Source organism: Anomaloglossus baeobatrachus, chromosome 1 (genome assembly GCF_048569485.1).
Source record: "Anomaloglossus baeobatrachus isolate aAnoBae1 chromosome 1, aAnoBae1.hap1, whole genome shotgun sequence".
In the NCBI taxonomy this organism is placed as follows: Eukaryota; Metazoa; Chordata; class Amphibia; order Anura; family Aromobatidae; genus Anomaloglossus; species Anomaloglossus baeobatrachus.
The window spans coordinates 712,665,919-712,691,610 of NC_134353.1; the positions used below are offsets into that span (position 1 = coordinate 712,665,919).

At 43.2% G+C, this 25,692-nt stretch overlaps 1 protein-coding gene across 2 annotated transcripts in view; it reads right to left on the reverse strand.

The window, feature by feature from the left end:
- The window catches only part of GOLGA3 (golgin A3), a 151,818-nt gene extending 144,399 nt beyond the window's left edge, over nt 1-7,419 (reverse strand). For both annotated transcript variants that reach the window (XM_075321798.1, XM_075321791.1), the window contains exons 1-2: nt 7,101-7,419; nt 3,842-4,169 (exon numbers count right to left, since the gene is read on the reverse strand). In XM_075321798.1, coding sequence (XP_075177913.1) covers nt 3,842-3,965 — 124 coding nt within the window. In that variant the 5' untranslated portion in view covers nt 3,966-4,169; nt 7,101-7,419. The remainder of the gene's footprint in view (nt 1-3,841; nt 4,170-7,100) is intronic.
- Nucleotides 7,420-25,692: the final 18,273 nt, after the last annotated feature.

A 25,692-nucleotide genomic window follows, 5' to 3' on the forward strand; every position in this document is an offset into this window, starting at 1 on the left:
CAGTTTGTGATAAACAATTGTAATGAATAGGAGAATTTATTTCTTTTTTCATATCTGAAAATCACTGCTGAACCACTAAGAATTAAAACATTTCTGAATATCATTGACGACACTGTGTATGTGAAAAATCGCTAAAGTCTGAAAGAGGCTAAAAGATTTTTTTTTTATACCAAAAACTGGATCACACTTAGTCAGAACCAGAAGGTATGTAGACTACTTAGTCCGGGTTTGTGCGCACGCCGCAGAAATATTCTACACCAAAAATACCACCTTGTGGCCAAAAAAATCGCACCAAAAAAAAACGCATACTTTCTTGGTGTTTGTTTTTTTTATTGAATTCAATGGCTAGAAGGCCTAAAAACAGGAAAAAAAAAAACAAAAAACAACAGACCAATAATTGACATGCTGTTTTTTTTTCTGCACCAAAAACTGCAAGGAAAAAAGAAGTAACGTGTCCACAGCACTTCTCATTTACCATAGATTTTGCTGGAATAAGGATAGACATGCAGATTTGGCAACAAACTGCACCAAAAACTAATCAAAAGCCGCACAGGCCTAAATGTGGCACATAACGTGCAGAAGAATTCTAGCATATTGCAGTTTGTTAATTTTCCTCCACGTTTTACTAAAAAAATTATTTCTAGTAACATTTTTCACAAGACATCAGAAAAAGGCTCTGTTCACACTAGTGACATGGTTGAAGTACATGTGGTTCCTGACATAAAGCAAATAAGTATTCTGCACTATTCAACCTGGAGAAATAAACTAAAATGTTCATTATTTTTTTTTTTATAATATACATATTTTTGTTTTTCTTGCCTTATTCTGTCTGTCTGTCTTGCTCCAAAATCACGTCATTACAGTGACAACCGTCGCATTGGCCGCTCGGCCTGGCCCCGCCCACTGCACGGATTGGCCGCTCTCCCCCCAGAACTACTCCTCCAATTATCCTCCTCTCCCCCCAGAACTACTCCTCCAATTAGCCTCCTCTCTCCCCAGGACTACTCCTCCAATTAGCCTCCTCTCTCCCCAGGACTACTCCTCCAATTAGCCTCCTCTCTCCCCAGGACCACTCCTCCAATTATCCTCCTCTCTCCCCAGGACTACTCCTCCAATTAGCCTCCTCTCTCCCCAGGACTACTCCTCCAATTAGCCTCCTCTCTCCCCAGGACCACTCCTCCAATTATCCTCCTCTCTCCCCAGGACTACTCCTCCAATTAGCCTCCTCTCTCCCCAGGACTACTCCTCCAATTAGCCTCCTCTCTCCCCAGGACTACTCCTCCAATTATCCTCCTCTCTCCCCAGGACTACTCCTCCAATTATCCTCCTCTCTCCCCAGGACTACTCCTCCAATTATCCTCCTCTCTCCCCAGGGACTACTCCTCCAATTATCCTCCTCTCTCCCCAGGGACTACTCCTCCAATTATCCTCCTCTCTCCCCAGGACTACTCCTCCAATTATCCTCCTCTCTCCCCAGGACTACTCCTCCAATTATCCTCCTCTCTCCCCAGGACTACTCCTCCAATTATCCCCCTCTCTCCCCAGGACTACTCCTCCAATTATCCCCCTCTCTCCCCAGGACTACTCCTCCAACACACTCCTCTCTCCCCAGGACTACTCCTCCAACACACACACACACACACACACACACACACCTCCCCCCCAAAAGACACACACACAATCCGCTCCACACACACACAGCGCTCCACACACAAAGAACACCGCTCTCACACACCCCCACACAACACCAATAACGTTTACAGCGCCCTACACAAACACTTGCCAACTACACACATACATATTAATTTATTATATATATATATATATATATATATATATATATACAAACAAAAATCATATATTAACTACACAATAAATTCTAGAATACCCGATGCCTTAGAATCGGGCCACCTTCTAAATAAAATATATATATATATATATATATATATATATATATATATATATATATATATATATATATATATATATATATATATATATATATATATATTATATATACACACACACATACATACACACAGATCGATCTACAAAATAAATAACTTCTCTCTACCGCCATCCTCTTTTTCTCCTGCCAGGCTGAAAACAAAGGAGAGCACAAAACAGGACTTTACCAAATAGATTGTGAGTTAGGTAAAATGGAAACCACTCACCTGGCAGAGATGTGGCAGGCACAGCTCCTATATAAGGTAGAATTTAATGGCGGTTGCTGCAGTTCCACATGAATAATCTGGAAGGTACTAGAGAAAGAATGGATGTATTGCCGCGCTACCACCAATGCGAAGAAGAGTTGATTAATATTAGTAAATTTTACAAGTCGACGCGTTTCTGGGATCAAGTCCCCTTCCTCAGGACCATGGAAATCAACAACAGTGTCCTGTTGTTGATTTCCATGGTCCTGAGGAAGGGGACTTGATCCCAGAAACGCATCGACCTGTAAAATAAGTTACTAATATTAACCAACACTTCTTCGCATTGGTGGTAGCGCGGCAATACATCCATTATTTCTCCAGTACCTTCCAGATTTTTCTCCTGCCAGCAATACTGCAAAATCTGTCAGGCCCATTACAAATTAATGAGATTTGTCACATAGGCTCTTTTCTCATTGCAATAATAGTATGCAGCGTCTGTCAAGAATAGAGATGTTTAGTGACTGTAGTATGGATGAGGAGCTAAGGCTAGTTTCACACTTGTGTTGAATAGCATCCGTTATATTGCGTTGTGTGACGGATGCAACGGATGTGTTGCATTTAGTGGCACAACGGATGCAACGAAGCGTACAAAACAACGGAATCTTTTTTTTTTTTTCTTCTTTACAGTTTTACCGGCGGCAGACTATTGTGAACGATCAGCTGATCACTCACAGCAGCCGGCCGCCGGGTGATCAGCTGATTGCTCACAGCAGCCGGCCGCCAGGTGATCAGCTGATCGCTCACAGCAGCCGAGAATGTGTGCGGGGGGCAGAGCCGAGCGGGGCCATGGCGCTGAGGACGTCAGTGTTACGGGAACTGCATGGCTGGGGACAGGTGTGTGTGTGTGTGTGTGTGTGTGTGTGTGTGTGTGTGTGTGTGTGTGTGTGTGTGTGTGTGTGTGTGTATATACACACACATGCGGACTGCGGGAGGGGGTGGAGCTGAGCGGAGAAGTGTCGGGCTCCCTGCACACGTAACTAGGGTAAATATCGGGTAACTAAGCAAAGCACTTTGCTTGGTTACCCGATATTTACCTTGGTTACCAGCGTACACCGCTTAGCGCTGGCTCCTTGCACCCGTAGCCAGGGTAAATATCGGGTAACTAGGCAAAGCGCATTGCTTAGTAACCCGATGTGTACCCTGGTTACGTGTGCAGAGAGCCAGAGAGAGCATGCGCAGCGAAATCCTACGGATTGCCCTGCTCAAAAAACGTTACATGCTGTGTTCCTTCCGCTCGGTGGAAGCAACGCAGCATTGCCCAGCGGAAGCAACGCAGGTCCATCACTCGCAATCCGTCGTCCATACAAGTCTATGGGAAGCAGCGGAATCCGTTAACGGATTCCGCTGATTTCCAAAACGGCGGATTGCAACTGAAGGAAAACAACGCAAGTGTGAAAGTACCCTTAGCATTATTGTGCAGCGTGATCAACCAGCTAAATGGTGCTTTTGAATTTCCTATACCTTTTTCACCAGAAATAATCAGAATCTCAACAAGACAATAAAATATGTAAAAATATAACATTTTATATTACAAAGTTACAAAATGTTATATAATACTAACAATATTTGTAGTTCACAAAAAAATAAATCATTAAGCACAAATGATTAAAAAAAAAAAACCCACTTACCATCGTCTCCATTTGTCCTGGAAATTTCTATCCTGGCACCGACCAGACCCACTTGTTTGCCAGAAATGTCATTTCCAGCAGGGGTGCCGAATAAGACACCAGGTGAGTCGGACACAGGCTGCATGAACGCACGTCTTTGCGAGTTATGTTGTGATACTATATATCAAAAAGCCTTGAGTTGATTCGTTTCTTCTGTCCTTTACTATGTTTTGTTAATCTCACGTGAGAAACTGGATGACCATGCTGGGATGGTTTCCATACAGAGACTGACATAGGGCAGTGGAAAGACACCACAGAAGTATGGCACTTTGTTACGTCTATGCGTTCCCTGGAAAACAGAAGCATTGTATCCATGAGAACCATAATTGATCTTGGACTTTACGTGTAACCAAACAAATTAACAGTAAACTTAAAACTTCAGAGTATGTAATTAGAACGTCAGAACAAAGGGCAATAGGGATTAATGGGGAACTGATATAAAGCATGACACTAGGTGAAAACGACAAGCTACTGTAATGTGCTATATACATTACTCACAAAAAATTAGGGATATTTGGCTTTTGGCTGAACGTAACTAGTTCATGCTACAGTGATATTTTATCAAGAAAATAGGGTATTTAAGTAGAAAGCATGCAATGGTGATTTCCTCATCTCAATACAATTTATTGAAACAAAAGCCAACAGCAGTGGTGGGTCTAACCCAAAAATGTCAATGTCTCAAAAACTTGTCATGTGGTGGCACCGTGGCTCAGTGGTTAGCACTGCAGTCTTGCAGCGCTGGGGTCTTGGGTACAAATCTCCCCAAGGATAACATCTGCAAGACGTTTGTATGTTCTCCTGTGTTTGTGTGGGTTTCCTCCAAGTTCTTTGGTTTCCTCCCACACTCCAAAAACATACTGATAGGGAACCTAGATCGTAACCCCAATGGGGACAGTGTTGCCAATGTATGTAAAGCACTATAGAATTAATGGCGCTATAAAAGGCGATTATTATTATGTGGCCTTTAGCATCAATTACAGCTTGACAACGACATCTCATACTGTTTATAAATGGAGTTCTTGTCTTCTCAGGAGTCCTACTCTTCTTGAAGGGCAGCCTCAGGTCATTGAGGTTCTGGGGTACAGAGTTACGAGCCTCTACAGCATGGGTCCCCAATTCCAGCCCTCAAGGGCCGCCAACAGTGCATGTTTTCAGGATTTCCTTAGTATTGCACAGGTGATAATTTAATCACCTGCACAGTTGATGATTCCAACACCCATGCAATGCTAAGGAAATCCTGAAAACATGCACTGTTGGCGGCCCTCGAGGACTGGAGTTGGGGAATCCTGCTCTACAGGGTGACTTAGTTGATCCCATAGGTTTTGTATGGATTCAGGTCTGGAGAAACTGCTGGCCCTTCCATTTGAGGTACTCCAGTCTCCAGCAGCTGTTCCCTAATGATGTGACCTCGATGAGCTGGAGCATTGTCATCCATGAAGATGAAATTAGGCTTGTGTTTTTCATGCAGAGGCACAATGACTGGATTAATGAGGTTATTCAAGTACTACAGGCTTGTCACTGTACCAGTCACAAAGTTTATGGCATTTCGGTATTGACTAGACACACTGACCACACTAACACCACCAAAGGCTCGTCTGGTGACAACAGTGGCTGATGCAAAGCGCTCTCCTCAACATCTTAAACATCGCTGGTGGCCATCCATTATGCTCAGAATGAATAGAGCAAGTGGTTAGCAAATGGAAAGCACCCAAACGCCGAACTCAAACAGTTTTTTTTTTGTGGTAAAGTCCATGTTTGGTACGAACACCGAACCTTACTTTTGAGGTTTGCTCATCTCTATTTGTGAGTAAAGCAATAAAGGAGACATATGTAGCAGGAAGTCAGAAGATGAAGCACATAGCATGGTACCCTAGATACAGGAAAATGTGGATGGTAAAAGAAGAAAATGTTGGATGTATGACAAAGATAAATATGGCATGTGGTACAAAGGATGAATGGCATCTGAGTATGTAGTACAGAACGAGAAAAACAGGCTGGATGGTGCGATAAGAAGCGAGATACAAGACAGCTTACAGGGATGTGACATGAAACATGGGATCAGTAGGTGAAGAGATGTGAGAGTATGTGATATGTAATAATACACTAGATATGACAGTAGAGGTGATACGTCATAGTACAATACATAAGATAGTAAGTGGTGTGATTTGTAGCAATACTCTAAATATATCACAGAGGTGTGATACGTAGTAATACACTAGATATATGACAGTAGATGGTGATATACATAGCAATACACTAGATATATGATAGTAGATGGTGTGATACGTAGTAATATGCTAGATAAATGACAGTAGAGGATGTGATACATAGTAATACACTAAATAAATGACAGAGGATGTGATACGTAGTAATATACTAGATAAATGACAGTAGAGGGTGAGAAATGTAGTAATACACTAGATATATAACAATAGAGGGTGTGATACATAATAATATACTAGATATATGACAGCAGAGTGTGTAATATGTAGTAATACACTAGATATATGACAGTAGAGGGTGTAATACGTGGTAATACACTAGATAAATGACAGTAGAAGATTTGATATGTACCGTAATACACTAGATATATAACAGTAGAGGGTGTGATACGTAGTAATATACTAGATATATAACAGTAGAGGGTGTGGTACATAGTAATATACTAGATATATAACAGTAGAGGGTGTGATACGTAGTAATATACTAGATATATAACAGTAGAGGGTGTGGTACATAGTAATATACTAGATATATAACAGTAGAGGGTGTGATACGTAGTAATATACTAGATATATAACAGTAGAGGGTGTGATACGTAGTAATATACTAAATATATGACAATAGAGGGTGTAATACACTAAATATATGACAGTAGAGTATGTAGTACACAATGTGAAATTCAGGCTGGATGGGGCGACATACGACAGATACAGGGATGTCTCATGAAACATAGGACCAGGATAGGTGAAAAGATGTGACAGAGTATGTGATATGTAATAACACACTAGATACAGTATGTAGACTGGGTGTGATACGTAGTCATACAATAGATATGACAGGAGAGGGTGTGATATGTGGTAATACATTAGCTATAAACATATTAGGGTATGTTATGATGCAGCAGATACCAGGGTGGCACAGTCAGACGTGGCACGGGCTATCAGACAGAGCAGATACAGCAGAGGACGTGGCAGCACCAATATGTGACTGTACTCACCGGCTATGTGCAGCTCCTGGTCACAGGCTCCAGTCACTCAGCTCCTGGCTCCAGCCCTGCTCCTTCTCGGCCTCTCCCATCAGACGTGGCTCTTGGTGACCGGCCTGGTGTCTATACGTTTTCCATTCCCCTAGGAAACGTCAGATTCCGGAACCATTGGCCGTGTGCGCTGTGCTGGACCGCGAGACCGCGCACCCTGCGGAGAGGCGGCCGAGCAGCGCTGTGGCTGAGGGGAACACACAATAACAAGCACCCAGCAGCAGCCACGTCGCTTTCTATAGATGAACAGCTGTGTAATGTTTCCGGGAGGAAGACAACGCTAGCTACACCAAGAGCTTCCGGTGCCAGCTGAACAAGAGGAGGGCTTGTTGGTTAACCTGTTCACTGACTGGAGTACAACACAACATGCAGTCTGCTGCCAGCACACCACAGGCTGGAAGTCAGCAGTTACCTCATAAAATGACGCTGGGACAAGGACAGTACAATATAGCCTGTTCATGTATCTTTAGGGAAAACTACCACTGGGCATTTGCACAGTATAAACCATCAGTGCAATAATTTCCCTCCCCTGAATACAGGGCCACACCCCCCGAATACACAGGCCACCCCCCCACCCCCCCGAATACACAGGCCACCCCCCCCCCCCCCCGAATACACAGGCCACCCCCCCCGCCCCGAATACACAGGCCACCTCCCCACCCCCCCGAATACACAGGCCACCTCCCCACATCCCCCAAATACACAGGCCACCCCCCCGCCCCGAATACACAGGCCACCCCCCCCCGAATACAGAGGCCACACACCCCGAATACAGTGGCCACACCCCCGAATACAGAGGCCACACCCCAACCCACCACCACTTATATTGATCTCTACAGGATCCACTGGTCAGACACCTCGTAGGGAGAAAACAGATATACAGCAAGAATGTGTGAGTGGCCAGTCTATATGCCGTGGATAAAAGGGTCAGGTCACCCCTAGGGCATCACTTTAAATAGGCACGAAGTAATTCACAACCAACAACAACAAGGAGATATGAAATAGGCAGAATTTGAAAAATAGTGTATTATTAATCTCCAATTTTTCATCGTTTAGAATCTTAACCAGTTGCAGTTTCCCTCTCTGCTTTTCCAGTGTCCGTAGCGGTCTTATTGTGTGTATAGAGCAGCAGGCCTGTGTGCAGCCATCAGACAAGCTGGTTACGAGACTGAAGGATGATGGCAACCATTACCAGAGTGTTGTGTGCTTTAGTGTACTTGTCATTGTTGGACGGGGCAGTAAACAGAGTGGCTGCAAGACCTGAGGCCTGCTGGGTACTTGCTACTGAACAATCAGGGGTGGACATAACATTGGGGCAACCCGTGCAAATGCCTAAGAGGTATGGGGGCCCACTTATACCACCAGAGTAGGTGGAATTGGACATTGTGATGAGTTATTAGACTGAAAAGGGCCCACATATTGTTTTTGCACAGGAGGCCCTCTTCTGTCTGTGTCCCCTGCTGCTATTGAGGCCTATCCTCCAAGAGTAACCGGTGGCAAGAAAGGGACACGATACGTGTTTATTCCTCCTTCTAAAGGGGGCTTTACACGCTACGACATCGCTAATGCGAAGTCGTTGGGGTCACGGAATTGGTGACGCACATCCGGCCTCATTAGCGATGCCGTTGCGTGTGACACCTATGAGCGATTTTGCATCGTCGCAAAAACGTGCAAAATTGCTCATCGGTGACGTGGGTTCATTCTCAAATATCGTTACTGCAGCAGTAACGAAGTTGTTCCTCGTTCCTGCGGCAGCACACATCGCTCCGTGTGACACCGCAGGAACGAGGAAGCTCTCCTTACCTGCCTCCCGGCCACAATGCAAGAGGAAGGAGGTGGGCGGGATGTTACGTCCTGCTCATCTCCGCTTCTATTGGGCGGCGGTTCAGTGACGCTGCTGTGACGTTGCTGTGACGCTGAACGAACCGCCCCCTTAGAAAGGAGGCGGTTCGCCGGTCACAGCGACGTCGCCGGGCAGGTAAGTGCGTGTGACGGGTCTGGGCGATGTTGTGCGGCACGGGCAGCGATTTGCCCGTGTCGCACAACAGAAATGGGGCAGGTACCTACGCTAGCGATATCGGTACCGATATCGCAGCGTGTAAAGCGGCCTTTAGTGCTAGAGTGCAAACAATAACCATCCTGTGTTAAACGTTATGGGCCTGCCTAGTGAGATAGATTTCTGGTCCTCGGTTGTCTACTCTGCATTTTGATGGCGATTCCCAACTATGCAGGGGATTCATAAATCAATGCTCCCTGCACTTTGAATTTTTTTTGTCCCATCAGTTTATCTTGGGCCGGGCTAAAATGGCCTTCATGATGTTGCACCTTACTTGCGCGGCTCTTGCATGGATCAGTCCATTATGGGAGAAGAGTGATCTACAGACCTTTTCTAGAAGCGTTCCGAAAGTGTTCAATGAGCTAGGTCACGTCTCCTCAGCAGCACCCTCACTCCTTAGACTCCGCCAGGAGAGCCTCACCTTAGGCCAGTATGCTGTCTGTTTCTGCACATTGTCCTCCTATGCCGCTGTACCTGTGCTGAATATGAAAAATGGGGGGAATTTGTGTCATTTTATTTCTAAAATTAATTTTTAATTCAGCTAAACAGCTGTCCAAGCTAACTATCTATGTAGTCTATCTGTTCTATCTATTCATTCTTTCTAATCTATCAATTATCTTTATCCTAGTCTATTCTATTTAGCATTTATGGGCAACGGATACGTTATAGCATAATGGGAGTCTATGAGCAATGGATACATTTAATGATAGGTGAACGGATACTTTACTAATGGATCCGATGTCCATAGACTCCCATTATGCTATAACAGATTCGTTAGCCATCTGTATTTGGATCCCTTAACGAAAAGATCTGCTTGCAACCATCAAACATAACGGATGGCTGACGGATTGGACCTAACGGATGACCCATTTTGTCACATCCATTAACTGATCCGTCACTATTAAAGTCAATAGAGACCCAATGGATCCGTTAACTGATCCGTTTTTGCATTTTCCAAACAGATTTAAAAACGGACATTATTATAGGACATAGGAACATAGCCTTAACCACTGAGCCATCATGCAGCCCTTTTACCTTTTGTGTCACCTCTATTTCCTCTTAGATTGTAAGCAGGACTCTCACTCCTCTTGGTAGTCATTGAATTACCGTATGTGTTTACTTTGTAAAATATTATCCTGTTTGTGTAAGTACCCTCTGCATGGTGAAAAGCTGTGGAATATGTTGGCACCATAGATTTAAAAATTATTATTACTGTCATCAAGAAAAACGTTAGGCTCATTGTACAAAGAAATCAAGCCCTCATTCAATCCGACAACAGAAAACTAAAAATATTAGAGAATCTTTGAAAACAGCCGCAAAAAAGTTTTTACGATATTCAATTTTTTTTTATTTTAGCATTTAAATAGAATAAAACTGATCCATGTTTAGTATTGCTCTACAATCATTTTCCAGCCCTTGTTTACCACGCAAAGAACACCATTCAAACAAATCACCCTTAAAAAATAATAGAAGTGCATGTTTTTGACTATAACATTGCAGTTTTAATTTTTTTCACTACATAATATGATAAAATGAATGGTGCCATTTAAAACTACAAATTATGCCACAAGAAAACAAGCCCATATATGTTTGTGTCGACAGAAAAAAAATAAAATAAGAAAGTAATGGCTCTTGAGGGAAAGCAAGAAAAAGATATGAGTGCAACAATTAAAAAAATAGCATAGTCTTTAAAAGGTTCTATTATAAAATTGCATTAGGCCGGTGTGGCGCCCTGGACAAGCCAGGGGCCACAGAGAACAACACCTACACACCCCACACTCCCGGCCAGGCACACCGAAGTCAAACTAAAACCCTTGTTGCCTTCCTCCAGGGGCTGATGTTCACACCAGGGGGTGGGCCAGGCGGTTGGCCCCGCCCACCGAGGAGTACACAGTCCTGGAGGCAGGAAAAGCAGACAGTTCAATTTTGGGAAGTGAAAGCGAGAGGAAGGAAAGTGGCAAGTGAGCAGACTGAAGTTGGTCCGGTTGTGTGGCCCGGACGGATCAGCAAGGTTGGTGACCGTCTGCAGGAGTGGCCTATCGGAGCTTACCGTAAAGACCGTGGACGGGTGGTGGCCCGGCGGTACCGGACCGGTACGCAAAGAGAAGCCAGCACCATCTGGCAGGGGCTTACGGACCCCGGCAAGGCTAGGAGTCGCCGTGAATTTGCCAAATTCGTTAGCGAAAGGAGCCTCCTGGGTTTCCCAGCAGCCAAGACCCGACAGAAGGCAACAGTCCAACCGAGAGAGGGAAACACAGTCACCGCCAAGGCTAAAGTTCCCAGGGCCAGAGCCTGCGGGCAAAAGGGGCTCCTCCGGCCCATATCCAAGCTGGGGAGCGGGTTACCGGTGGGAACCCATCGGAACCGTTTACAGTACACAGGTGCAGGGAAAGGCAGTCACCATCAACCTGCCGGGAGAAACAACACCGCAGCCGTCTGTGGGACCCTTCCATCCAGCCGTGTGTTTTACCGAGAACTGTGTCCTCATCATTGGCTGAGTGAGTACCACCATGCCGTGCGGCACAGCACTGCCCCCGCGACCCTGCACCTCGCCAGGCCCCGTAACCCGCCTGCCATCCATCCCTACCCGGGACAACCAACCCCCTACCCACGGAGGGGAGAACTAACAACAAAGCTGCTCCCTGTCATCACTCCCGGGATCCCCGTCTAGAGCAGCGGTGGTGTCACCAATATCACCACAACCGTGGGTGGCGTCACGGACAATAACCAAATCCCCACGATCACATCCCCACCCCTTTTCACTCACGGGCGAGGAGCGCCGCTCGAGTCCCCGGGATCCGGCCCACCGCTCGAGCCACCACCGAGCAGCGGCAGCCGCAGCAGCAGCCGGACCCGAGCAGTGGGAGAGCGCAGCGTCCCCTCCTCCGCCCGCGACACCGGCATTTACTTTTTTATTGTGCTCATTTACCTAACTATACGTGCCTTAAGCTATCTAGTAACACAACTTTGCAAGCAGTACACCTTAAACTATAGGATGGCATAACATTACAAGGCAAAGCATTGTAATCACATTTATATATTAATCAGATAACTTTAACATTCATTCCCTGTAAAATTTTTATTCTTTAATCCCTTAACAATATGTATATAGTTTGCATGTGTTCAAGTTTTTATCGATTGTTGTTTTCTCACATTCCCAGTGCCGTTCCAATCTTCTTAGGCTGTGTGCGCACTTTGCGTTTTTTTCTGCATTTTGGCTGTGTTTACAACTGCACTGTGTCATTGACAAAATGCATGCGTTCTGATTCCCCAGAAAAGTCTATGAGAATCATGCAAAATCTGTGCGCACTATGCTTTTTGAAACGCTGTGTTTTGATTGTCAAAAATTTGTCAAAAACCCATGCGTTTGAAGAAGCAACATGTCAATTGTTTGCCATTTTGGCTGCGTTCTACACCCATTAAAATCAATGAGTTGTAGAAAAACGCTGCCAATGTGAAGCAGTGCGCTTGCATTGCATTATTGTTGCGAAACATGTTTTTTTTAACATAACAAAGGCAGGTCTTTCGTCTTTGTCTTTCGTCTTTCTCTCTCTGTCTCTATCTCTCTCTCTGTCCATGTCGGTCTCTCCCTCACACCCCCTTTCTCATACTCACCGATCCACGATCACCGGCGCGGCGCTGCATGGCGTTCAACTGTGGCAGCTTCTTCTCTTTTGAAAATGCCGGTCGCTCATTAATCCATTTCGTATTCCCTGCTTCCCCTGCCCTCCGGCGCCTATGATTGGTTGCAGTCAGACACGCCCCCACGCTGAGTGACAGCTGTCTCACTGCAACCAATCACAGCCGCTGGTGGGTGGGTCTATATCGAGCAGTAAAAAAAATAAATAATTGAAAAAAAAAGACGTGCGGTCCCCCCAATTTGGATACCAGCCAGGGTAAAGCCACATGGCTGAAGGCTGGTATTCTCAGGATGGGGAGCTCCACGTTATGGGGAGCCCCCCAGCCTAACAATATCAGCCAGCAGCCGCCCGGAATTGCCGCATCCATTAGATGCAACAGTCCCGGGACTTTACCGGCTCATCCCGAATTGCCCTGGTGTGGTGGCAAACGGGGTAATGAGGAGTTAATGGCAGCAGCCCATAGCTGCTACTAAGTCCTAGGTTAATCATGGCAGGCGTCTCTTCGAGATACCTTCCATGATTAACCTGTAAGTTAAAGAAAATAAACACACACATCCAAAAAATCCTTTATTTGGAATGAAAGACAAAAAAACACTCTCTTTCACCACTTTAATAACCCCTCAAAAACACCTCCTGGTCCGACGTAATCCACGCAAGGTCCCACGACGCTTTCAGCTCTGCTACATCTGAGGATGACAGGAGCGGCAGTAGAACACCTCGCGGCCACAGCTGCAGTCCTCCACCTGAGAGCGGTGGCCGTGAGTAACCACAGTGACAGCACAGCTGATCGCGCTACTCACTTCAGTTGCTGCATGGAGCTGACAGGAGCAGCGGTGTTCTACTGCCGCTCCTGTCAGCTTCCGATGTAGCCGCGCAATCACAATGAAGTCTGGTGAAGTTCATCCGAGTTCATTCTAATCTCGCGGCACTGTGTCGCAGCCAGCCATGCTCTTTTTGACAGTGCGGTCCCACTCGGCTCTGCTGAAAGTCTATGGGGATGCTGCAGAGCCGAGTGGGACCGTACTGTGAAAAATGTGCGTTGTGGATGCTTTTCCCATTCTGTATATGGCAGAGAAAGCATCTAGAACGCATGAATTCTCCAGGAATGTGCGCACGTTGCGTTCTGCCGAATGCGTCTCAGAAGCCAGCTTTTTGGCTGCATTCCTAGACGCACAGGCAGTGACTTACACGCTGCGGAATTGTATGCAAAGTCCGCACATGACCTTAACCACGTGATTGAAACTCAGACAATCTGGCTCACTTACAGTAGCTACTTCTGTGATACTCACATCTATGAGACTCACATCTAGGCTCTCTTTTCTAGTTTTGCTATTGTCCTTTTGACTATTAGTAGCATGAGTTATTCCCTATAACCTATTCAGGTTCCACAGGTAGTCTATTTCCTACAGATGACACATTCAAGCATGCTCTCACAAGAAGGTTTGCTTTGTCTACCAAAGAGGAACTGGACAAGTGCTGCCAGAGCCCAACATCCCATCTGCTGTGCATTTCTCTGACCAAATTGTCTGTCAATAAGGCTATGTGTGCACTTTGCGTCGAGGTAGTTGCAGTTCTAAACGCATCCTTTGGCAGCAATGGTTTTTGCCAAAGTTGCTTTTGACCACAAAAACGCGGGAAATACGCGTGCGTTTTTACCGCGTTTTAGCCGCGCTTTTAGCGCTTTTTACCTGCTTTTCCATTGCTTAAAGTCACATGCGTTTTGATAAAAAAGACACTACTAAATAAAGTTTTAACATACAAACACTATGAAAAAAGGAAAAAAAAGAAAACAAATATAATTATTTAAATCATAAAGATAATAGATATATTTAATATAATTATAGCGGTTTTATACTATTTATGGCTAAAATATCAATAAATTAATATTATTCATTAATTTAATTGTCAGACTATGTGTGTGTGTAAAGGGACATATCAATTCATTATTTTGATGTCATAAACGCATGCGTTTATGTAGTCCAAAACGCATGTTTTCAGCAGCTAAAAAGCATGTAAAACGCTGGAATTTTGATGTTGCTTGCTTTTTGCAACTTCTCATTGACTTCAATGTTAGCAAAACGCAGCCCAAATGGCAAAAACAATTGACATGCTGCTTCTTTGAACGCTGAGTTTTTGCCCAATATTATGCAAATTAAACGCTGCGTTTTGAACTGCATAGTGCGCACAAAAAATCCCCATTTCCCATAGACTTTGCTTTCAAATCAAAACACATGCCTTTTGGCATGAAAACGCTGCAGTTCAAAACGCTGCGGAAACGCAGGTAAAACCGCAAAGTGCGCACATAGCCTAAGAGTGATAGGATATCTCGATATCTGCACTGGGTCTGTGCTCACAGACTAGCACTTTGCAGCTCAATTGGCATTTGCCAAAGAACATCCGAATTAGGCAAGTCTCCCATTGGTACTCTTCATGATGAGACCAGGTTCACACTGAGCACCTGTGACAGATGTGAAAGGGCTTGAAGGAAGTATGGTGATGCTGCTTGTATCATCATTCTGCGGTAGGTGCGGGGAGACATCTTAGAGCAGGGGTGGGGAACCTCCGGCCTGCGGGCCGCATGCGGCCCGCCATGACCTTTTTTGTGGCCCCCGGGCAGATTCCCGGGGGAGGCAGTGCTGGTGCTGTCACCGCGGCCTTGCTGCCGCCGGCCCTTTAAATCCACACATTGCTGTTTGTGCTGCAATGTGTTCTCCCGTCGGCCAGTGCCAATTGTGGGCTGGTCCACAGCAGCCTCACAGCTTCCAGCCTTGTGTGTCCGCCCCCCTGCCCTCCGGAGATCAGTGCCCGCCTTCTCCTTCTGATGCAGTGTGTCCGGCTCCTGCACTCCGGTGATGTGAATGCAATGCTGCTGTGAGTCCAACGCCGACCCTCTGCTGCTATGTGCCCTGCCCAATGCTTTGTGCCTCCCCACACCAGTTCTGTAAACCTTCTCCCCCAGAGTTGCATGAAACTCTCAGCGCAGTGTGCCCCCCAATGTCCTGTGTGCACCCCTCCCCCAGTCCTGTGTGCAGCCCCCCAATGTCCTGTATGCAGCCCATCACCCAGTAGTCCTGTTTGCACCCCCCCAATCCTGTGTGCACCCCTCCCCCAGTCCTGTGTTCAGCCCCCCAATGTCCTGTGTGCACCCCCACACAATCCTATGTGCAGCCCATCACCCAGTCCTGTGTGCACCCCCAGTCCTGTGTGCACCCCCCAGTCCTGTGTGCACCCCCCAGTCCTGTGAGCACCCCCCAGTCCTGTGTGCACCCCCCCAGTCCTGTGTGTACCCCCCCAGTCCTGTGTGCACCCCCCAGTCCTGTGTGCAGCCCCCCCCAGTCCTGTGTGCAGCCCCCCCAGTCCTGTGTGCAGCCCCCCCAGTCCTGTGTGCCGCCCCCCCCAGTCCTGTGTGCAGCCCCCCCCAGTACTGTGTGCAGCCCCCCCCAGTCCTGTGTGCAGCCCATCACCCAGTAGTCCTGTTTGCACCCCCCCAATCCTGTGTGCACCCCTCCCCCAGTCCTGTGTGCAGCCCCCCAATGTCCTGTGTGCACCCCCACACAATCCTATGTGCAGCCCATCACCCAGACCTGTGTGCACCCCCAGTCCTGTGTGCACCCCCCAGTCCTGTGTGCACCCCCCAGTCCTGTGTGCACCCCCCCAGTCCTGTGTGCACCCCCCAGTCCTGTGTGCAGCCCCCCCCAGTCCTGTGTGCAGCCCCCCCAGTCCTGTGTGCAGCCCCCCCCAGTCCTGTGTGCAGCCCCCCCAGTCCTGTGTGCAGCCCCCCCAGTCCTGTGTGCAGCCCCCCAGTCCTGTGTGCAGCCCCCCCCTCAGTCCTGTGTGCAGCCCCCCCAGTCCTGTGTGCAGCCCCCCCCAGTCCTGTGTGCAGCCCCCCCAGTCCTGTGTGCAGCCCCCCCAGTCCTGTGTGCAGCCCCCCCAGTCCTGTGTGCAGCCCCCCCCAGTCCTGTGTGCAGCCCCCCCCAGTCCTGTGTGCAGCCCCCCCAGTCCTGTGTGCAGCCCCCCCCAGTCCTGTGTGCAGCCCCCCCCAGTCCTGTGTGCAGCCCCCCCCAGTGATGTCTGTGCCTCCCCCCAGTGATGTCTGTGCCTCCCCGCGTGTGGTGTCTGTGCCCCCAGCCCCGCGTGTGGTGTCTGTGCCCCCAGCCCCGCGTGTGGTGTCTGTGCCCCCAGCCCCGCGTGTGGTGTCTGTGCCCCCAGCCCCATGCCCCCAGTTAATTAATTGCTTCACCCAATATAGCAGGGTCATTTAAACATTGATAATTTTGTGCGGCCCCCGAAGGTTGGTAGAAATTTCCAAATGGCCCCCGACAGAAAAAAGGTTCCCCACCCCTGTCTTAGAGGGTTGCACAAACCTCCATGTGATAGCTAACAGTACCTTGAGTGCTAATAAAGGGACTCTGTTGTCACAGAATGACTCTTCAAACCAAGTACAGGAGCTTGGTGCATTGCAGTGGGGCTAATCATTTAAATAAACCTTCCCCCAACTTATTTTTCCTCTATCTCCAACCTTCTCTGGCTCTTTGAAACTAGACCTGTCAATCAAAGAAGAGGAGGATGGAGATAGAGGGAAAGCAAACAAGGGAGAAGGAGTGGTGCTTTAAGGCTATGTGCGCATGTTGCGTAAATACATGCAGTTACGCTGCGCTTTGTAGCGCAGCGTAACTGCATGCGTCCTGCGTCCCCTGCACAGCCTATGGAGATTATGCAGGGGCCGTGCGCACGTGGCGTTTTAGAGCGCAGCGCTTCGGCTTCTGCCGAAGCGCTGCGTTCTAAGAAGTGACATGTCACCCCGGTGGGCGGGGAAAGCAGGGAATACGAGATTGTTTAATGAGCGGCCGGCTTTTTCAAAATAGTAAAAGCCGCCGGAGCAGTGAGAAAGCCGTGCAGCGCCGCGCCAGTGATCGGGGATCGGTGAGTATGAGAGAGGGGGTAAGAGGGATAGCCTGACATGGACAGAGAGAGAGGGACAGAGATAGTGACCGACTGACAGAGATTAGTGAATGACAGACATTGTGAGGTGCTTGAGAACGCAGCTTTTCAGCTGCGCTCTGAAGCAGACCTTTTTTTAAGCTGCGGTGCAGAGCGCACACCTGCGCACATAGCCTCAGACATCACAATCGTATGAGGGATGTCACACGTTTCAATTGACTAGGTTCATACAACAAAACATCCAATGTATGAGGAATAAATGACGTGTAATCAAGATTGAACGAAAATACGGTGATCGCATACACGTGTATGCGATCACCGTATTTTCGTTCAATCTTGATTACACGTAGGTGTCACACGCAAATACGTCACGAACGATGCAGGATGTGCGTCAATTAGAACTTGACCCCGACGACGGATTGAAAGATTTATTGAAGCGTGTAAAGCAGGCATTAGGCCTGCAACACACATCCGTGCCGCCGGTACGTGTTTGTCATTTTTTACACGTACAGGAGACACGTGCACACGGGGACCTAGGTAATCCCAATGGTTAGGAGACACGTAAGTATTTAGGAACGGAACGTGTGTCCGTTCCGTACTTACGTGTCTCCGTGTGTTAAAAACGCTGACAAGTCCGTGTTACTCCGGCAGCACGGGTGTCACACGGCCCGCACACGTACCACACGGATGTAGTGTGGATGCGGGCCCGTGTGACACGCGCCGGAGAAACACACGTGTCAGGTAAAAAACAAAAAATACACAAACTCACCTCCACGAGTCCTGCAGTCTCTGCCGCGGCTGTCACCTGCATCCGTCCCCCAGTGAATTTGAACAGCGCTTCTCCTTCACTGGGGGCCGGAAGCAGCGTCAGTGGGGCGTGGCCTGGGGCAGACACTGACATTCAGCACCGCAGACAGCATCGGAGAAGCAGGTAAGGCGGGGCTTTCCGTTCTCCGTGTGTTATACGTACGTGCCACAAAAACGTCACACGAACAAAACACCCCTTTAACACGTACGTGACCAAAACGTTACGTTTTGTCACGTAAGTGTGGCAGAGGACTAACGGGTACTTTGCACGCTGCGACATCGCTACTGCGATATCGTCGGGGTCGAATCGAAAGTGTCGCACATCCGACGTCGGTAACGACTGTTAAAAAATATACTCTTAAATATATTTTTCATCAAATACGTAAAAGCGCATGAAAGAAAGAAACTTCAAAAATGTAAAAAATAAATATATTTTATCTATTTAAAAATGGTTGCCAGGGTTCAGTTACAGAAAGGAAAAATAATATACTTTGATAGCTTATGTAAAAAGAGTTCATTTAGTCCATACTGAACAATGGGAAGTCTTTACCCATCTCTCTTTGGCTCCTGAATGGCAAGGCAGGGGATGTCATCTTCTTAGCGTGTCTTCATCTTTTCAGCCTCGAGTCTTCACACAGCAGGCAATGTGGAGCAGCCCCTCCAATAGCCCCCTCCATCGTGTATTATATACCAGCTGCTCAGTCCATATAGGGTGTTCTAGTGGAACATAGTTGAATATAGTTCCACATTACGTAACCTTCTGGAAGCTTCGGGAAGCTTCGGGAAGAATATATAAAATATCCTTCCATGTCAGTACACAAGTATACTCATTATAGATATTTTACTGCTTATCCCTTATAAAAACTTAATTAATAAACTATGCCCTCCAACATAAACAGAACTGTGAATTTATATGTCTTACTATAACATATTTGATAACTAGATGTATTAATTTTAAGGTTTTTACAATTCCCCCTTGAAGCGGGTAGAATAACCCCGAAATTAATTAATACATCATTAAAAAAACAAATCTTCTTTCCTTATTTGGCGATAATGGATTAATATCAATAATAATGATGAATAATAATTAATTTGCATTATTCATGTTGTAAGTTCAATAATATAATAATGTTGATTCCTGTTATGACAGGCTGTGACTGTTCAATCATATAAAAAATGTATATAACTATACTTCGCTAGACCTAAAAAGAAATGCAAAAACCAAATCCGGTCACCATATGATGTCCTCTGAGTTGATGTCTTCTTATCTCCGATGTAATCCGGCATAAACACAGTCTCTTAGAAATAAATCCTTTGATAAAAATGGATGATTACCAATTTATACAGTCCCATATTGCGTTTATCATTGTTAGATCAAAGTCCATAAACTTTATGTTTTATTGCAAAGTCCATAGCCAATGTTGATAAACCACAGTTCATGAGTGTAGAAGAAGAATAGCAAAAGTCTTTGATGTCTGTGCAGTGTGATTTACACTAGTCACCTTTCATGCTGCCTGTTGTCAAATAACCCAGGAACAGATGTTAAGACGTTCTTGGTCAGCACGACAGGGGTTAACTTTAACACGTCCTTGCTCTTCTTAGTAACTTTAGGGAGGTCTTAATGCACAGACCATGTGTCATTGTCCATCTTGGAACCATAGGACCACTATGTTTGAGGTGCAAACGCGGTAAGTGTATTTTGTATGTTTCACAGTCTTATTTGAGACGTTACCTTTTGGACCTTTTTGCAGAATCCCTTTTAACTTTAGGAAAATTATAAAATCTTTTTATCTTTTGTAATCTTGATTGAAGACTTCATTCCCTAATCTAAATACCAAATATGGCAATAACTATCACTAATAAATGTCACAGCGTACCATAACTCTAATACTATAATACCATGTCATTATTAGTTATCGTAAAAGTATTAATATAATTGATACTCAGAATGATAAAATACTGCATAATGGTATAGACAATAGTATTTTCTTGTAATGACCTTTTTTGTCATTGGTGCATTACCCTTCCAAACCCATAGGTGGCAATGTGTTGAATGTAACCAAAATATAATATAAAGTATGAAATAATATAATGTGTACCTATAACATGTATCATATTATAAATATGAAAGCAACAATGTGGCTTTTTTAGTTAGATCATTTGTAAATTATAAACCAAAGCAAATAACCTTTTAGAAAAGACTGGATGATACCATCAAAACACAATAATACCCATTATAAATTATTATTGATTAAAAATATAATATATATTATTTGTAAATATAGGTAGGTAAACCTAGATGTACCTCGATCTTCCATCTTTATTACTCTAATTTAATTTATTTGATTTGTCTATTATTTATTAAATAACCTACTATAAGGAAATGTGTAACTATAAGTAATATTTCATCCTTATTGTGTTAACATATTAATATAAAAATAATGTATTACCAGGAAGTAAACAATTGTATATATTGATGAAGGAAGTATCTTTTCTTCCAAAAAAAATGGAACTTTTCCCTTTTAATATGATTCATATTTAATAAAGTAATATTCTTATATTAGATATTACTGAACTAAATATTGAAGTGTTTTCTCAATTGAGATATTTAAAATCTGAAGAAAAAATAAAATTGTAGAATTAAGATTTTGATTAAAAATGTGAATATTAAATAATAATTAATATAAAAAATAGGATTAAAGAGAAAAATGAAAATCGGAATAAAAATAAAACTTGAAATAAAAATAAGGCCTTCTATGTATATAACACCTATCTCTTTAATAATACATAACCTTAATGTTACCAGATAACCTTAATATTACCAGTATCTTATAAAATTACCAAACCTATCAGTAACCAATGAAAATAATTAAGTTATGTAACCTTGCAAATAATACACTTCTCTTAGTATATAAATGCATTCTGATATACTTTATATAAATGCATTATGATATACTTCAAATATACTTTTTTATTCCCAATTCTTCCTTTGTATTTGAAATATTAATTATTAAAGTATCCTGTAAACACATATATTTATCAAATATAAATGTGTGTGATTGAGACCAAACCTCCCCCTTTCAATATCATGAAATATGATATTATAAAAATTAATATGTTTAGATTAAATTAAATTCAAATTTGTGTTGTAAATCTTCAAGACCATTTATAAATATCACTTCCATTTTTGAAAAGAAAAATGATTTCCAATCTATGTGGCAATAAAAGAAGTGACTTACACAAAAGATATAAAAAAAAAAATCAAAACGTTATAACCTTATTCTAGAATGTAACTCTTCAGAATAAACCCTTAATAAAAAATCCTAATATCTCTATACTAAAGACATATGTCTAAGAATTTAAAATATATATCTTGTATAACTTCCTTCATTATTAATACTTATGTACTATAACTTATTTATTCTAGATAATATACATATATATCTTATAACTTCTAAGTTAAAACAAAAATTCCCCTTTTTTTTTTTTCTCTCTCTCTCTCTGGATCCAAGTACTTAACATTGACATTAGCAGCTGCTCAAACAATCAATCATTCATAGACACATCTATGCACACAAGACTGTCATGGGTCTGTAACATATACTTCTACATAGAAACTGACAAACACATATCCCTTTTTTTCCAATATTCTATGCGCATTTCAAAAATTATGTTACTAATTTGAAGTACTTCTCGAAAAAAACAAATTCCAATGAATTGCAGACTGTACATATGACCATGGAACAAACACTTATTATTAGCTTTAGTACCAAGTCACATGCTCTGGTTACGTGCAAGGAACACCATTCCAAAACAGCAAGCAGTTTTACTACACTCCAAAGCTCAGATTACATTTCTAATAACTCTAAAGAAGATATATATTCATTAAAGAAACATTAAAGTAATAGTTCTCTGGCAATTGGTACCTGAGAAAATAATAATATTAATCGTGCTTTCGCGATTAATCTTACCCAATAAAATATATGTTACCTGATTGAGGACAAGAACAAATGTATAAATAAAAATTAATACTTCATCAATCTGCTTTACTGATAAATTCTGAGGGAAATAAAAGAATAAAATTATTATCATATTTATGATAAAAATGAAACACTTGAAATCTGTTACTTTCTCTTATTGTTTTATTTTAAAAATTATTATTCATATACAGAGATCAAATTATTTATTTATAACATTTAACTATCATTTGACTAAATGAAAATATGACCTTGATTTACTATCACTACTTTTAATATATATATATATATATATATATATATATATATATATGTATATATATATATATATATATATAGATTCACTGTATATGAATAAGCACATTTGTCAAACAATAAAATTAATTTACCCAGAAATCCACTTTATTTAACTGAAGACCATACCTAATTTTTTCTTCAAAGATTCGATTTATTAGATTCCCTTTGAACTTATAGGAATCTCGGAACTTATGTAATTCAAGGCTTTCTCTTATATGAGAGAGAATGTCTCTCTCTGAAAGACCACCCAGCTGTTGCTGGCTATCAAATCCTAACCCAGGGAAAGAATCTGTACAAGACACCTGTTTCTGGTTTTCAAAGCTTTTACTCATCATTTGTCTGGGATTTTCAATCCCAGTGACCAATCCCGTCACTGGTGACAAGGGTTTTTCCTGTGGAAAAAGACTTTTAGATGACAGAAATTGGGGTGGATTGTATGGTTTGTAACACGTATGCATCTTCCTCCGAACTGCATACACCCTGTCACAGAAATATCTGGATCTGGGAGACACTGTTGGTTTTTCACAAAAACTCTCCCTTTTTTGTATTGGTTTTTCAGAATTAATTAATTTCTGTTTTGATTGACTTTGGCGACTTCTTACAAAATCGATAAATGTCGTACATTCGAATAGGGACTTTTTATTTAATGCCACCGCACAGGCTGCATTATCAAGGAAATGAAATTTCTTGATGAATAAACGTATCATTCCATCCAATCTGACATTTGGAATAACCGCCCTATACAAACGTTCAAAAACGGACATAAATGAGAACGTACTCTCATTCTGTTCAATTTGTAATTCCTTCAACATCTCATAGTTTGGATCAGATTCATTCCTTGTACAGAAGATGAGATTTTTCAGCCTTATGATATCGTTATCATTTGAACAATCCAATGTCTCATTGTCAGAAGACTTTTTTAATGCCAATTGTCTAAAAAAATGCTGAGGTATCCACATACGGAATAACTGATTTGTCTCACTATTGGTTAAATTTAACTTCTCGATGGAACTTTCAAATATCTCTGAATTTCTGCAAACATGTATTTTAGGATTATATGCGGGAATTAATTTGCATATGTCCAATAAATTTTTTCTAAGTGTAATCCCTAACTTAGCCTGTTCTATTTTTAGAAACTGATCATCGCCATTTTCTCTCTCCACGTGTCCTTCTCTGACAGCTTTCTGCCTGTGTCCCATTCTGGCTCCTCCCCCTTCTGACTTCTCTACGTCATTTCCTGCTTCTTTCCCAGTGTCCTGAAAATGACCTTGATTACGTAACACATGTCTGCCGCCATTATCAAAATTCTGATTTACAAAATTACAGCCAACATTACAGTCAGAATTCACCATATCACTGACTGACATTCCAGGTTCTAAGCAGTCTTCGGATTTCTCTGTCACTGACTCTCCTGACAATTCAGGTTGTCTATTTCCACCATTTTTACACTTTTCTACGATTAACTTGTGAAAATCATAGACTAAATGACAGACATTTCTGATTTTCTGTTTCTCTCTATTAAAAGACCTTGCACATTCTATACGTGAATTCTCAAGTTCACACTCCTCATAAAAGCGTAACCAAATCTCTTCTACATTAGAAATATCTGGATAAGTGAACTGAAGTTTACTTTGCTTAACATATGAAGAGATAAAATCCATTTTCTTACCTGAAATGATCAGATGATCTGATGGATGATCCTGTAAGACTTGATTCACCTTGTTCAGCACGTCCAATACTTCTTATGAACTGACTTTATCTTTCTTGCTCAAAAATACGTCAAAAGTTAACTTCTGTAACTTTGTAAAGACTTTAAAGTTCATTAAAAAAACATTCATGCAATCTTGACTTATACGTATTTCCTAGGTTCTGCGTGATTTTTTTTATAAATTGTCAATTCCTGATCCTTTGCAGGAGATACTTGAGATACCCCCCTATGCAAAGTGAAGGAACAACAAAAAAATGCAAAAAAATTACGAATGGGTGGCTCACCAAAATGTTAAAAAATATACTCTTAAATATATTTTTCGTCAAATACGTAAAAGCGCATGAAAGAAAGAAACTTCAAAAATGTAAAAAATAAATATATTTTATCTATTTAAAAATGGTTGCCAGGGTTCAGTTACAGAAAGGAAAAATAATATACTTTGATAGCTTATGTAAAAAGAGTTCATTTAGTCCATACTGAACAATGGGAAGTCTTTACCCATCTCTCTTTGGCTCCTGAATGGCAAGGCAGGGGATGTCATCTTCTTAGCGTGTCTTCATCTTTTCAGCCTCGAGTCTTCACACAGCAGGCAATGTGGAGCAGCCCCTCCAATAGCCCCCTCCATCGTGTATTATATACCAGCTGCTCAGTCCATATAGGGTGTTCTAGTGGAACATAGTTGAATATAGTTCCACATTACGTAACCTTCTGGAAGCTTCGGGAAGCTTCGGGAAGAATATATAAAATATCCTTCCATGTCAGTACACAAGTATACTCATTATAGATATTTTAATGCTTATCCCTTATAAAAACTTAATTAATAAACTATGCCCTCCAACATAAACAGAACTGTGAATTTATATGTCTTACTATAACATATTTGATAACTAGATGTATTAATTTTAAGGTTTTTACAACGACGTTGCAACGTGTAAAGCCTAGATGCGCCGATAAACGATCGCAAAAGCGTCGAAAATCGGTGATCTGTGTATCGTCGGTCATTTTCATAATGTCGCACCAATAGGAGATACGATGTTGTTCCTCGTTCCTGCGGCATGTCACGCTTACCGGTCCTCGTGCCCCGCTCTCCGGTCCCCGTGGCCCGCTCCCCGCTTCCCGGCGGCGT